Raw genomic sequence first — 15,404 nt, 5'->3', positions numbered from 1 at the left:
CACTAGGGGGCGGGGAAGGGGTTAAGTATGCCTGGGTGTGTTCTTACTGTGGGGGGGGGGGTGGCCTCACTAGGGGAAACACTGATCTTCTGTTCATACAATGTATGAACAGAAAATCAGCATTTCCCCCGCTGACAGGACCGAGAGCTGTGTGTTTACACACACAGCTCCCGGTCCCCGCTCTGTAACGAGCGATCGCGTGTGCCCGGCGGCGATCGCGCCCGCCGGGCACACGCACGGGAGTTGGGGGCGAGCCCCTAGTGGCGGCTATACGATAGGACGTATAGCTACGTCCTTTCGCCCAGGAGAGCCGACCTGCCGCCGTATAATGACGGTGGCTGGTCGGCTAGTGGTTAAAACATGGAGTATAAAAAAAAAAAAGTATAACATTTTCATACAACAATGGTGGACATATAGAAATCAATACATAAAAGCAGTATCTGATACCCGGTTGATACAATTGTATGAGATGACCACTGTCCTGGTACGGGACGGACTAGTGACGATCAATACAGATGTAAAATACCTCACATGTTAGGGACTAAAAATCCTTCAGAGGTTAGTTTGGTTCAGATGGGTATAGATTTTCCTTAACAAAAGAAACATGCCATCTTGGAATTTCATGGCCTCCAAAACTGTAAAGTAGTGAAATCAAAATGTTACGCCCTTAGAAAGCCTGAAGGCGATGATTGGTTTTCGGTGTCCTGTACGTGGCTAGGGTCACAAAAAGTCCCACACATGTGGTATCCCTGTACTCAGGAGAAGCAGCAGAATGTATTTTGGGGTGTCATTTCATTTCAACTGTGTACCGCATTCTTCTGGCCAATTTGGTGCAATGAGAACTTCCTCCTCAATCTTCAGGTTGTTGAAGCTAGAGGCCAGGGAGTTTACAGTTGGTTTTCACATCTTTCAAAAGAGATACTGAAAAGATCCTTGGGTGCAGAGACCACCTCCCCTGGGTCTAGGTGATGACCGCTTAAATAAAATCTGCCTACAAAAATGTCCAGTCCTAACGTGGGCCACCAAGAGCTAGAACTTGGGTTTCTGTCCATAAGGATATTAGAATTGCTTCTTTCAGGGCTGCTAGGCATTTTGTGCCCTTTGACACTGCAGTGGCATTGTCCAACTTTATTGCACTTGGTGACCTTGCAGAAGGAGGTCCAATGTCTGATGGCTCTCCATTCCAGAATGTTGATAGATAGTTTTAAGTGGGGACCATGTTCTCTGAACATTCAGGGGGTTGTAAACTCCACCCTAAACCTAAAGACTTGCATCTATTGTAATCATGTTCAAAGTTCTGCAAAAGGAAGGACTTGATAAGTTCCACAGCAGAATTGGAGATCCACCGTGTTAGGGAGATCTGAAATTGACAAATCAGAAGCACAGAGTGGATTGAAGAAGCCTGTAGCGAAAACCAAGCAAAGGGAAATGCCTTGAATGAAGCAACTATGAGGCCAAGAACCATCATGCAGAAGCCAATTGAGGGGTAACATTGTGTCCTAAAAGTCAAAAAGCTGGACCATAGGGAGGTAATGTACTTCTGAAGGAAATATATTCTGGTGTGGGTTATTATAAAAACGGCCCCTCTTTAGTGTGAAGCTGGCAGATTGGAAAGTAAAAGGCAAGGAGGGGGCTGGAATGGTAATCCCCTCAGACCCAGAGTGGCACAATGATCAACAGACGTCAACCCACTCTATGAGTGGTGGCTTGGTTAGGTTAAAGGATCACTAAAGGAAAACATTTTTTTGCTGAAATGACTGTTTACATGGTATAGAGACATAAAAGTTAACTGATTCCTTTTAAAAATGATTAAATTCAATCATATAATGTGCCTGCAGTTTCACTTTAGTTTTTAAACTGGTTTCATGTTTATGTGAAGTAAAGAGACCCACAGAACAAAAACAAACAAATCCAGGGCAGGGTTTTGTTTTTAAAATGAATCTGTTTGGTTCTGTTAAGTTTTAGACACACAGTAATGACAGCTTAGACCAGTGATGGCGAACCTTGTCACCCCAGATGTTTTCAAACTACATTTCCCATGATGCTCATGCACTCTGCAGTGTAGGGGAGCATCATGGGAAATGTAGTTCCAAAACATCTGGGGTGCCAAGGTTCGCCATCACTGGCTTAGACCATCGTGAAAAGCTCCCAGTATGATGGTTATAAGGAGCCAGACCACCAGGAAGTGTGGAGATCAGAGCAGTTTTACAGCAACATCAAAGCAAAAACGAGCAATGAGGACATGAAACCAGGACTGCAATAAGGTAAAGGAAGCTATTTAGCTAAAAAAAAAAAATTCCTTTAGCGACCCTTTAACTGTGTTCTGGAGATTTTATAGATAGGCAAATCCTATCCTCATATTGATTAGTGGTTCCAAAGTTAAAAAAGGAGTTCCAGCCTGTCTAAAAATAAAAATGATAAATTAAAAGTCAGCAGCTACAAATACTGTAGCTGCTGACTTAATATAAAAAGGACACTTACCTGCCCAGGGAGCCCGCTTCCATCTGCTTCGAATGCAGGCGCTGGCATCTCACGTGCAACAGGAAGTGAAGCCTTACGGCTTCAGAGCCTGTCTCCCACTGTGCTTGTGCGAGTCGTGCTGCGCTTTCCGATTGGTCCCACTGTATTCTGGGACCTGTGCTTCTCTCAGAAGGCAGCGGGGGGGGGGGGGGATAAAGGACATAGGTCGCCTCAGCGCCCTTAAAACGGAAGTGGGAGCGAGTACCTGCTTTTGTCCCCCCTCCCCCCGAAAGGTGCCAACAGAGGAGAGAAGCAAGATAAGCGGAGCTACCACTATAGGGTGAAACTCCGCTTAACAACCCCTTCACGCCGATGTACGTCGGCAGAAGGGCACAGGCACGTACCTGTACGTCACCTTAAAGAGCCCAGCCGTGGGTTGCGAGCACGCCGGCAGCGACCCATTTTTGAAATTCTTATCTAGAGAAAAAAAAAAAAATCATCAAAAAGCTTAATTGGAGTATAAACTGGCAAAGCCATTTCTAAAGGTGCACCAACCTGTGTATGTTTGGAAAATCAAAATCTTTTTAGCCAGTCTCATTACCAACAGGTGTCTGTTTTGACTGTGGAGAATCCAGTGCTGTAAGGTAAAGACTAGTATGCACTGCATAAATTAGTGTGTCCACAGGGAAAAGCGTTTGGAAAGTAGCTTTTTGGGTCTCTGGAAATAGGTTCTCCATTGAATTCAAACATTGTGTCAGAAAATCAACTTTTGTCAGACATAGTGCATGCCTGAGAGGGAGCCAGAGTCAGATAAGGGGAGCAGTGTCAATATAGGACAGCCATCACCCTGCCGTGCATTTCCTGTTGGCTGTCTAAGGCTCATTTGCGATTTAGCCCATTTGTTCCAGCCCTGTTGCATTTGTGATCCCCAATTGTGAATGAGGGGGGTACCCATCAGGGTACTCCGTTCAGGAGTGCAGAATCAATATGGTTTTGCGTGTCTGGCGAGGGAGGAGCTATAACCCAGGTACTAACGAAAGTGGCCCAGGCTTCTCCCATCATGGTGGGCATACCCCCACAGGGCCTGTAGAGTCTGGGAAACTCAGATAGGACCACTTCACTGGACCAGTATCACACCCTGAAGCAAAAATCATACATTGCTCTTTGTGCAAAGGTGAGCACCAAACATAACAGACAAGTCAGATGTTAATAGAATATTCCGATAAAAAAAGCGCGCGCGCGCACACACACACACACACACACACACACACACTAAATTGTTTAAAAGCAGGGGTCTCCAAACGTTTCACTTTGAGGGCCACATTTTGAAAAGTTTTATTTATCAATTTTGCACTGACAAATATACAACACGAACAACAAACTGTACATCCACCATGCATTTTAAAACATTACCCTTGCTTTATACACTGGAGAAAAAAAAAACCTTACCCCACCAATGAGAACAAGCATGTTGCCGCCTCACTATGTCCATAATACATAGTATCCCATAGATGGCCACTGAATCAGACAGCCGTGGAGGTACTGTTCACCCAGCTGCCGCACACTACACCGAAAATGTGTGGTATACCTCTACTTATGCAAGTAGCCTAAAATAGTGGGGCGGCTTTGTTGACAACAGCCTTCCATGCTAAAGTAGTCGGAGGGACAGACCTCTTCCATGAAAGGACTATTAGCTTCTTAGCAGAATAAAGTAGAATTATCCAAGTGCGGGTCACTCTTTTGGGAGCTAGAGCATCAACTAATCCCAAAAGACACACCTCCAGCGCTGGCTCTATATGAATGGCAGTAACCTCCTCAATGCATTCAATGACCCCTTTCCAAAATTCCTGAATAGCCACACAATTCCAAAATACATGTAAAAAATCCGCAGTGGAGGACGTGCACCACCAGCAACAGGGCAACTGGGTAGGGATTTTTTTTTTTATTAATTTTTAAAATAAGTTTGCAGCAGAATAGGATTGAATTTGACAAGCAGCTGGCAGAGGTGCTCCTGTATCATCCTCCCGCACCCAAATGCCAGAGCCTCATGCACTGGGACTAAATTTCCAGTGTGCATGGGGCCTTACATCTGTTCCTGGCAGAGTCCTATACATCAGAGCTTCCCACACATTTGTGTCCCTATCAAAACCTCCCGACGTATTTGTGTCTCCTTCTGAGCCCCCCCCCCCCCCTGCACGTGTTAGTCATTCTTAGGAATAACTAGAAACGAACCACTATCATTAGTGCAGATCTGCTGCACCTTCCAGCTCCGGTCCTGCCATTACATAGACACGCTGAGCAAAAGAACTCTTCAGTCCCTTTCTCTGTCAAAAACAAATACCGTTTGGAGGTCTGCTTAGAACCCCAATGTCTCTCCAAAGGCCGTGTTCCGTGCATTCCTGTGCAGGCAGTCCCATTCATGTCAATTGAGACACAACAGCTGCAAGGATACTGCTCTCAACTTGTCATCTGAGAACTCATCCCTGAACTCACACGGTTTGCATTGGATCCATGCACATAGATCCACACGGGATGTCAGATATGTCCTTGCAACTGGTGCTTTCAAATTTACATGAATAGGACTGCCTGTACAGGGACGCACAGAATACCAGTGTAACCCCATGCAGGTAAACATGGCCCTCCATGGGCACACGCTTTAGCACACCCCACAAAACAAGGCCTTAGTAGGAATTTAGCAGGAATTGCATAAGTTTTATTATGTTTGTGCGCAAAAAAATTCCTCAAGTGAAAATAGTGATTTAATATACATTTGTGCAAAAATGTAATGCTGCAATTCCGCTGGCTACATCTTTGCGTTCTTTGTAGTTGGATGAGTGGCATCTCTCTAGTTGAGTCCAGAAACCCTGCGCCCATTGTCCCTCCAAATCACATCTTAGCAACACATGTGACTATAAAAAGTAACACATGTGGGTGTATACTCCCTGTTAAATGACAGCCCACTCCCTCCCTCCTCCATGCCTATTAACCAACTAAACCCAATTGGGGGCGGTATATTACATGTAGAATAAGGGTGGCTTCACCTCCTCCTTATTCCAAGACAAGCTGAAGTGACTGGCAGAAATCCACCCACACCATGTTATTTCCACAAAAGAATAAAGATTTGATTTTAAATATATATTTGTATGCCAATTTAAAAACAGTTTGATATTTTAACTTAAAAAAAAAAAAATTCAACACGTGACCAGCGGCAGAGGACTGGAAGCTAGTACTGCTTACATTACCCTTCAGACAGACTGGTAAAGATCTGGGTCAAGTGACAGCTATATATCAAGAAAAAAGGTACTTGGAGGTTTTTTTAGATTAAAATAATTACTGTGCCATCATCGACATACAGAAATAGAAGGGACAATGTAAATTAAACGATATCTAACTTTAAAACCGGTAGCTTTAACTGCAATGTAAGCTAGAGTTTGGTTCAGGTTGGTTAGTCCATCTAAATCTACTAGTACATTCAACACTACCCTCTCCTCAGATGGACATTGCTGCTAAACAAAAAGGTGCCCCTGTACCCCTTCATCTAGAGCGAAGGCACTCTAATACAAGAGACGTGTTACTGGTCGGATGACCATATGAAAACAAAAAGCCTAAATAAAAGAAAACCAATGCAGCAGTCACATCTTATGATTGGTAAACTGCAATAATACATTTTTGGTTTTGGGCTTACAGAAGTATGGTCAAAGCTTTTAGATCACAGGAGTGCAGTTCATCAGCCAAATCAGGCACTAGATTGATCAAGACTTTACAGTTTGGATCCACCAAGAGCCCAGCCTCAGTGAGCCGCTCCCACCTCCTGCATAGCCTGGTGCTCTAGTGAGCATTAAAGGAGCAGAGAGTCGGTAACCAACAGTCACTCTCTCTGCTCAGAGCAAAAGGGGAGAAGTGAACGTTCAGAGGGGTTTGTAATTTTAAATTTTTTTGGTGGGGTCCAAATTTCTATTTTAATACTGCTTTAGGTGTTTGTTTTTTTCAAGGAAGTGGCAAGCCTAATCACTCATCTAATCCACTATCGGATAGTTGGTGAAGAGGTACTGGGATCCTGTCGGGTATAGGTACACGCAGCGTTCATTAGATGGCCAAGGACAGACGTGTGATATTTCTTTGTTGGGAAAGAATGGTGATGCAAGATAAAATGCTGGTGGTTCAGCGATAGGCCTACATGTGAAATATTGAGTACTTTTATGAAATTGAGACCAAAAAAAGTCATGGGCAGGGCAACCTCAAAAAATATGCAGTAAAGTTCACCTTGTCTGCAATGCTAACAGATATCTGGGACATAGGGATACATGACATGAAGGAACACTGGGGAGAGGTACTAACAGGTGACAATCTTGTACCCAGATTCTTGGTACCAGTTATGAAAGAGATTTGTATGACGGGGAGAAATTTGCTTTGTTCTGTGGGGGCAAGACGAAAAACCTGCCCCGCTTCCTTGAGCGCTGTGAATGGATTTGGGCATTCAACGTGTCTGCAAAAAGAAAATTATAAGACCAGGAGAGAGCGTAATGCAGGAAAGTAGACAATTGGCATTGCTTCTCCAGTGGGGTATGGGAGCGGGTGAATTTCTTTGGATCAGGTAGAGAGTACAAAAAAATAATAAAAATAAAGTATCGATTGTAGAATTTAATTGTTAAGCATTTTTTTTTTTACGATTTTGAGCAATCGTTAGAGCAGGAGGAAATTTCATAAATGAACCAGGGCGTCTGCTGCCAAAGCATTGGAATCCCAAGTCCTAAATAAAAAGGGAAGCTTGGAACCGACAAGGCCATAAGACCCAGACATGCAAAAGCCACCATTTCAGGCGGAGCTTAACCACTTGCCGCCCGCCAATGACAGATTGACGTCGGCAAAGTGGTTTCAATATCCTGAGTGGACGTCATATGATGCCCTCAGGATATTGAGCCGCTGCGCGCATCGTGGCGATTGTTGTTGCGAACAGGCTACTGCCATACTTGCCCGGCATGATAGATCTAGGCGCCTTCTCCATCGCGAACGGGACCCATCAAGGGTGCCCCCTGTCCCCCCTATTGTTTGTCATCTCCCTGGACCCCTTCCTGCGACGCCTCAGGTCTAACCCGACGATCAAGGGCGTTACTATCGGCGACAGGACATTCAAGATCGCCGCATTTGCGGACGACATCCTCCTCTTTCTTAGGGACCCCCTCACGACCATCCCAAACTTGATGAGATTTCGAGGACTACAGGATATTGTCCAACTTTCAAATTAACTTCTCTAAATCATCTGCCCTGAACGTCTCCCTGCCCGACGCTCTGTGTGACCTGTGCCAGTTGAATTTCCCCTTTAAGTGGAGGGCGCATGCCATCACGTATTTGGGGATCCAGCTCCCGACCTCTCTATCAGACCTATACCCCCTTAACTATGACCCACTGCTCCACGCTATTCTGAAAGACCTGAAGGACTGGTCCCCGAAACCCCTATCATGGTTCGGAAGGGTCGCAGTGGTCAAAATGAACATCCTCCCTCAGGTACTGTACACCATGCAGGCGATCCCCATCCGGCTCTCCCCGGCTTTCTTCTCGTCATACAGGTCGGCGTGCACCAAGTTCGTGTGGCACGGAACTCGCCCACGCCTGAGCTACGCTAGGCTCACGGTCCCCAAGCTGCAGGGGGGCCTGGGTCTTCCGGACATACACAAATACTACTTGGCTTGTGGTTTGACCAGAATTGTCGACTGGGCAACTAATGGGGAAAAGAAAAATTGGGTAAGATTGGAACAATCATTTTCCCCCCGTTCCCCTCTCCCACCTGCCATGGGTCACACAGAGCAACATCCCGCAGGATTGTAGGCTCCACCCTATAATGCACCCTACCCTACTGGCCTTCCGGACGGCTTGTGCCAAAAACGATCTGTCGGACGAACATGGCCCCATAACCCCCTATAGACTGAATCCTGACTTCCTCCCAGGTATGAGTCCCACCTTCTTATCTGAGAGCTGGCCCCACGCCACGGTGCGGGCGGGACAATTTTTCACGTCGGACCGCCTCCTGTTGCAATCGGAACTGGCCGCCAAAACTGGTAGGGACGAGTTTCCATTCTGGACCTACTTACAGCTTCGCCATTTTTTCAACAAGACAGCTCCCAGCTCACAATGGGCCAGGCCCTGCTCCCCCTTTGAAAGCCTCTGCAAAAGTAAGACACCACAGAGACACCTTATATCGCTCACATACGGCTTACTGTTTTCCTCGCACACAGCCAAACTGCATTGGGCCAACCAACAGTGGGAACATGATCTCTCATTCGACCTTACGGAGACGGAATGGGAACACGTATACAGGCTTGCACACAAAGGCTCGATCAATGTCCAGACACAGGAGAACGCTTACAAGCTCCTCTCCAGATGGTATAAAACTCCACTTAAACTATACAAGATCGACCCCGCACTGCCGAAAGTTTGCTGGAGATGCCACCTGGAGACGGGTTCCTTTCTCCACATATGGTGGACCTGCCCTAAAATCCAACCTTATTGGACAGAAGTCCACGCATACATCACCCGGATTACCACTGACGCACTAGAATACACACCGGCCCAGTTCCTCCTCCACCATGCCAAATCGCTCCCGAGAGGTTATTGCCGGTCCTTAACTATGCACTTAGTGAATGCCGCACGAATGTGCATTCCGCTTAAGTGGCTGTCCCCGAATCCTCCTTCTCTAGCGGACTGGTTTAACCGCATCCAGAGGGCAATGGAGATGGAGGAACTGATCCACCAATCAAACGATACCCCCGCAAAGTTCACGGAGACTTGGGCCTGCTGGATACATTTCACATCCACGGATGATTACATCCGCCTTAGACACTGAAGACACTTGCCTTAGAACCTTTGACCTTACTCCTTGGCCGAGCTCCTTCCCCACAATCCCCACCCCTCCCGCTGGATCGGAATCACCTCTTCCCCCCCCCCCCCTGCCCACCCACCCTACATAGTTACCCGTTCCACGTTACAAAAAGTTTGCCGTCTGGCTGAAGTTGCTGCCTTACTAGTTAGTTGACTCTATTGACCAGTCCAGGGAAGGGGGGCAGAAGGTCCTGTTCGTCTATCCCTGGGTTACCACGGCTGCCTATACGAACGCCTGGAGTATTGAGTGAACCACTTGGACAGTGCGCTCCCCGAACTGCACGGTTCCAAGGGACGCATAGGGGCGCACTCGCCCTATATTACGACCTGAGAAAACGCACACTGGTCTCTGCTACACCGTGGTTAGATAATTTGTTTGTTAGCATATATTCAGTAGGATACAATGTTTATTGGTTTTCTTTCCTACTCTATGGAGACTATAGCGGCTGCACCCGCAAATTGACTATATTATTGGTCTATGCCTAATGTTAATATAATTGTCAATGTTGAAGGAACAATAAAAACTTTTGGGGAAAAGAAATAAAAAAATTTAAAAAAAAAAACCTTCCTGCTCAGGCAACATTTCAGCTTTCAGGGCTGTCGCACTTTTAATGACAAATGCGCAGTCATGCTGAAAACTGTACCCACATAAAATTTGTACCATTTTTTCACAGTTTTCTTTTGGCGGTAATCACTACTGGGATTTTTATTTTTTGCTAAAAAAAAAAATATAAGTTTTCATAGTTTGTAATAAAATTTTGCAAACAGGTAATTTTTCTCATTCATGAAAGGGCGCTGATGAGACTGCACTGGTGGGGACAGATGGGGCGGCGGCTCTCTGTGTTCAGGACCGATGTCCCTCTGACAGAAGCAGGTCATTGGGTTTTTATTCCCTCCACACACTGACAGCGATGACCAGCTCTGTTTACACCCTGTTCCAAATTATCATGCAAATTCTATTTCAGTGTCACAAAGATAAAATTGTTTATTTTTTTAAATTTTTATTAAATTTTTTCCCACAAAATGGAAAAAGAGAAAAGGAATAGCAAATAATATTGTAATCAAAGTTACAGTTCTTAAATATTCTATACATTCATCCTAACCCTTTCTCCTTCCTACTTTAATGCCTTTTAGATCCTCTGGACAGTCCCCCATGGGTATACCACATCCATTAATTCTGTTCATGTACATTTCTTATTATCCCCTCAGTCTATACTTCTAACCAACAGGTTTATTAATTGATAGACTGTCCATCTTTCCACTGTAGCCCCTCTTTTCCCCTTTCCCTTCCTTCCCCCTTCTCGCACAGAGAGATCGGAGAAGGACCTAACCCTCCCCCCCCCCAAAAAAAACCCTGTCCCCCCCCCCCTCCCAGAGAGACGGAGGGAGCAGAGGTTTATCCTTCACACTGTGCTGGGTACACCTCTTTTTCATATGATACTCCCTATTTACTTCTCATTATTCGGCCATCTCTTCCAGTAGTCTCTTCCCATCTTCTGAGTTCCTAAATAGATGGTTTCTTCATATTGGTTTTTCTTATTTTTAGCCGAGAGGACCAAGTCCTCCATGGCCTCTATCTCTTCCATAATGAAGTAAAAATAATGGAATCCAACCTGGGGTGTATAATAAATATTCCAAACCTCCGATAGGTCTATACAAGACGGGATTCCTCCCAATAGACACTGTAATATGTAAAAAAAAAAGAGAAGGATGAGACAGAGGTCTCAAATAATGTATTTGAGGGAGAATCAGCAACAGGGTCAAACGGAATGGCAACAAAAACTATTGATGAATACACATACAGTTGAATAAATAAAGGTCCAACTGGGGTGGTGCAGAGACCTCCCGAGTGGTACCCGTTCCTCCAATGTACAGTTATCTATAAAAATGCAAAAAATGACAACGTTGTATAATAAAAGTTTGCTAAAAGACTGACCAACCGCTACTGACTGGGGAGATAAACACAAACCTCCGAAATACAAACTGATCGCTGGCAAAAAATATATATATGTGAATATGTGTGTGACTGGCCCCACTAATCTGGGTCAAAGAGGAGGGGGAAGCGGATGCAGATTCAAACACACATGTTGAGTATGTACAGCCGATCAGTTCAAGGAAGGTATCCAGGAAGTGCTCAATAGATTGCTGGATGTCTCCAAATGCAATGGAACAAAACTGATCTATCTCAGATTAATAAAAATCAAACAAAAATAGTCCTCAAGCGCATCCTGTGCAAAGTAAGCTCAAACAAGTCCATTCAAACAGGCATATGGCTGCCATGAACATTCAGGGAATAGATATCACCGTCTCTACCAAACTTGAAGCACTTATCAAACCTCAATATGGAAATATTATGAAGTGATTTTGCTGCTTGGAAGGTAATAGATTTCCCTTGGACTTGTTAGACTGCAGGTTCAGCTTGAAACAGCATAAACACAATGGGTAGTCTCAGGCCCCGTACACACGGTTGGACCGAACCGATGAGAATGAACCGAAGTTCACTTTCATCGGACCAAACCGACCATGTGTATAGGCCATCGGTCTGTTTTCCTTCGGTCCAAAACCGAACCGATGGACCGCACCGATGGTTAGTACAGAAAAGCATCGGTTCAAAACCCGCGCATGCTCAGAATCAAGTCGACGCATGCTTGGAAGCATTGAACTTCGTTTTTTTCAGCACGTCGTGTGTTTTACGTCACCGCGTTCTGACCCGTTCGGATTTTGAACTGATGGTGTGTACACACATCAGGCCACTTCTGCGGTGAACCAATTTAAACGGTCCGTCGGACCATTCTCATCGGTTCGGTCCGACCGTGTGTGCAGGGCCTCAGTGTTAAATGCAGGTTGGAGAGGAGGGGGGGGGGGGTACAATCAACTGGTGATTAGTTCAAAAGGAATATATCTCCTATGTAATGTCACAGGATTGTTCCCACATGTAGATCCCGATATCCAATGATGTATAGAGGGTTCTTACCCTTGCTGAAGTCTGCCACAGTTCTCTCCATACGATGTTTGGAAGCCGTGCAGTGCAGTTGTCTGTTTTCAGACAGTCCTGGCAGACACAGACAGCGTTTGTAAAAAGCACGTGTGGAGATGTAAGGCAACCTCTCCGGTACAAAACTGGAACAAGTGTTCCTCCTGTGGCCAGTAGATGGCAGTCAAGATCCAAGAAAGCTGAACTGCAGAGCAAAGTGAGCTGTAAGCACTTCCGTGGTTCAAAGGAGATTCATGCTGACACAGATGGATTACTCAGTAAGTGTAGCAGTGGTCGTCAAGTAGCAAACGCATCGTACATCGACTAGTTTCGTGACCCAAACTGGTCACTTCGTCTGGATGTTGTGTCAGGGTTATTGGGATCATTAAATAGGGCAGATTAGCCAGTCAGATCAGGACCCAAAGACACATTAATTGTATATTGCCATCTAGTGGCCACAACTAAAATTGCATGTTGTAAATAGACAGATACATCTGTTTGAATGCTAAATCGCTGTTCACTCATTCAATCAAACAGTTGCTTTTATAATTTAAATATTCATTAGCAACGCTATTCACCAATATAGAGTACTTTACTTAAAGAACTCAAATCAGATCAAACGAGTGTGGGGGGGGGGGGTGTAGTTTATCATTTAGGGCTGGCTTTGTTAACAAGGATACTTATGACATTAATGTTAAACGCCTAGAAGCCAATCTAATAAAGCAGTTGCTAAGATAAGTCACCTATTATCCCGTAGGGACAATAGATGGAATGCATGTACCACAACAGACAGTATTGAGATTATTATATGTTGTATACTGTCATGCAGTGTATAAAAGGATATTTAGCACATGTTGTTATCCCCTGTGTCAATAGAGCACACAAGGGAACAACGTCAATTTATGGCTCTAAGAAGATTTTAAGACTCAATTCAGTATTAAGGCCCTTCGGCTGGAGGGTCTGAAGACGAAAAATCCGAAGTTTTTCCTTTCTGAGGAGGACCGTGTCATAGTCACCTCTCCGTTCTGGAAGGTCAAGGGCATAGAATCCCTTGACAGTCAATCCAGATGTTTTACTCTGATGGAATTGGAGGAAATGTTGAGCTATAGGTGTATCCTCCTTGGATATGATGCTTTTAAGATGTTCCCCGAATCTTACCCTTAACTGGCGTTTAGTTCTGCCTATATAGAGTTTATGGCAGGGACATTCCAGAATGTAGAGGACCCGGGAGGTGGTACAATTTATAAAGGAACTAATTTCAAATGTTTGTCTAGACTCTGAATCTCTAAATGTTTTAGAGCGGTCCACATATTTGCATGTGCTGCAATGACCACATGCAAACATGCCAGTTACCCGGGGCATGTTAGTGAGCCAGCTTCTATCAAGAGCATGTCTAAACTCAAATTGAACTAGATCATCTCGCAGGTTTCTCGCTCTTTTGGCAGTGATGGAGGGTTTATCCCCCCACTATGCCTTTAAGAGTCTCGCATCGGGTCAAAATATGTCAATGCTGGGACAAGATCGATCCAACTTTTTGCCACCGAGTCCCATATGGGGTAATGAACCTCACTGGTCCCAGTTGGAGCGCTCTTCTCTACATCTCGGGGCCGAAGTAGGTCTGCCCTGACCTTTTGACTGGCTAGTCTCTTAGCTCGACGTAGAGTGCGATGGGAGTACCCACGTTCGCGGAATCTCCGATAAAGGGATTCAGACTCGCGATGGTAATCCTCTGTTTCACCCTACTTAACCAATCTAAGATCGATGGGGGCCTAGTATCTCTCCAATGCAGGGGGATCCCTGCTTTAGCTGCATTGATCATGTGACACAGTGCTGTTTTATAAGTCTGAGGCGGGATTTGCGAGCAGTGGAGTAAGAAGAATGTGGGATCATCGGGAAGCTGTAAATCAGAAAATTTTTGTACAGTTCTTAGGACCACCGCCCAGTATGGTCTTATTTTTTTACAGGACCAGAATATATGTAACAATGCCCCGCATTCTTCTCCACATCTCCAGCAGCTGTCTGAGTTTTCACTTGAAAATGTATTAAGTCGTACTGGGGTATAATACCACTGCGTCAAAATTTTATCATTTAATTCCTGAGTCCGCATACAGACGGAGAAATTTAAGGTCAGGTGGATAATTTGTTTACGTTGAAGAGGGGTAAAGGTCCTATCTAGGTCCATCTCCCATTTACTAAAACACGGCAACTCAAAGTCATCTGAAGGTTTGTTTAATAGTCCATACATTTCAGAGATCACCTGAGAGAGTGTTTTTTCTCGTCCCAGTATGACTCAAATGTCATTAGTTGGCGTTGGAAGTTTATAGAGGGTCCCAAGGATCTTATAAAGTGGTTTATTTGAAAGGCCTGCCAGACGTTAATTTCAAAGGCTCCCCCTACTTGCGTCAATATTTTTATGGTTGGCCATGCTCCAGACTTAAGTGTGAAGCCTGATATATTCTCTTCTCTTTAAGGTTCTGGAAGGCTCCTGTCTCCATACCTGGGCTAAAACTCGGATTTCCCAAGATAGGGAACAGGGGCGATTGTTTTGATGAGAATTTCCAATTTCGGCAAATCCTCGCTGTAATTCATAGGGTTGTGCCAATTATAGGGTGTTTAAGAGAAGTTGGCAGGGCTGCATAGCACCATGGAGCTCTGCACAAAGGTACAGGGCTCAGCTGCTGCTCCACGTCAATCCATCTTTTGAAATCGGTATGAATGTGTTACTATTCCAGTCACTAAGCTGTCCTTAAAAATTAGGAATAACAATCCAACTATAAACTGGCCAAGTTCTTTGAGGACTCTCAGATGTAAGCCTCCCGGCCCCCAGTGATGAATGCATCCAACTTACCCAACATACTACTCGTCCATTGAAACAGGGCAGCTTTGCATTGTCATCTGAGATCTCTTCTTTAACCACCCTTGAAAAAGGAAATATGAAAGTGATAAAAAATGTTAAACATTATGTCAATACATCCCGAGTATTTATTCCACCCCATCACTCCTTCAGGAGCACATGTAAGCAATACTAAATTACATTATTTTACTAAAATGGAAAAAATAAAAAAAACACACAAATCTCCTTATATTGCCTAAA

At 44.8% G+C, this 15,404-nt stretch overlaps 1 protein-coding gene across 3 annotated transcripts in view; it reads right to left on the bottom strand.

Moving 5' to 3' along the window:
- Window positions 1–15,404, bottom strand: part of DVL3 (dishevelled segment polarity protein 3) — a 190,045-nt gene that overhangs the window by 128,966 nt on the left and 45,675 nt on the right. For all 3 annotated transcript variants that reach the window (XM_040349745.1, XM_040349743.1, XM_040349744.1), the window contains exon 2: window positions 15,159–15,228. In XM_040349745.1, coding sequence (XP_040205679.1) covers window positions 15,159–15,228 — 70 coding nt within the window. The remainder of the gene's footprint in view (window positions 1–15,158; window positions 15,229–15,404) is intronic.

Source organism: Rana temporaria, chromosome 4 (genome assembly GCF_905171775.1).
Source record: "Rana temporaria chromosome 4, aRanTem1.1, whole genome shotgun sequence".
NCBI classification, from domain to species: Eukaryota; Metazoa; Chordata; class Amphibia; order Anura; family Ranidae; genus Rana; species Rana temporaria.
This window is presented reverse-complemented; position numbering and strand designations above follow the sequence as displayed.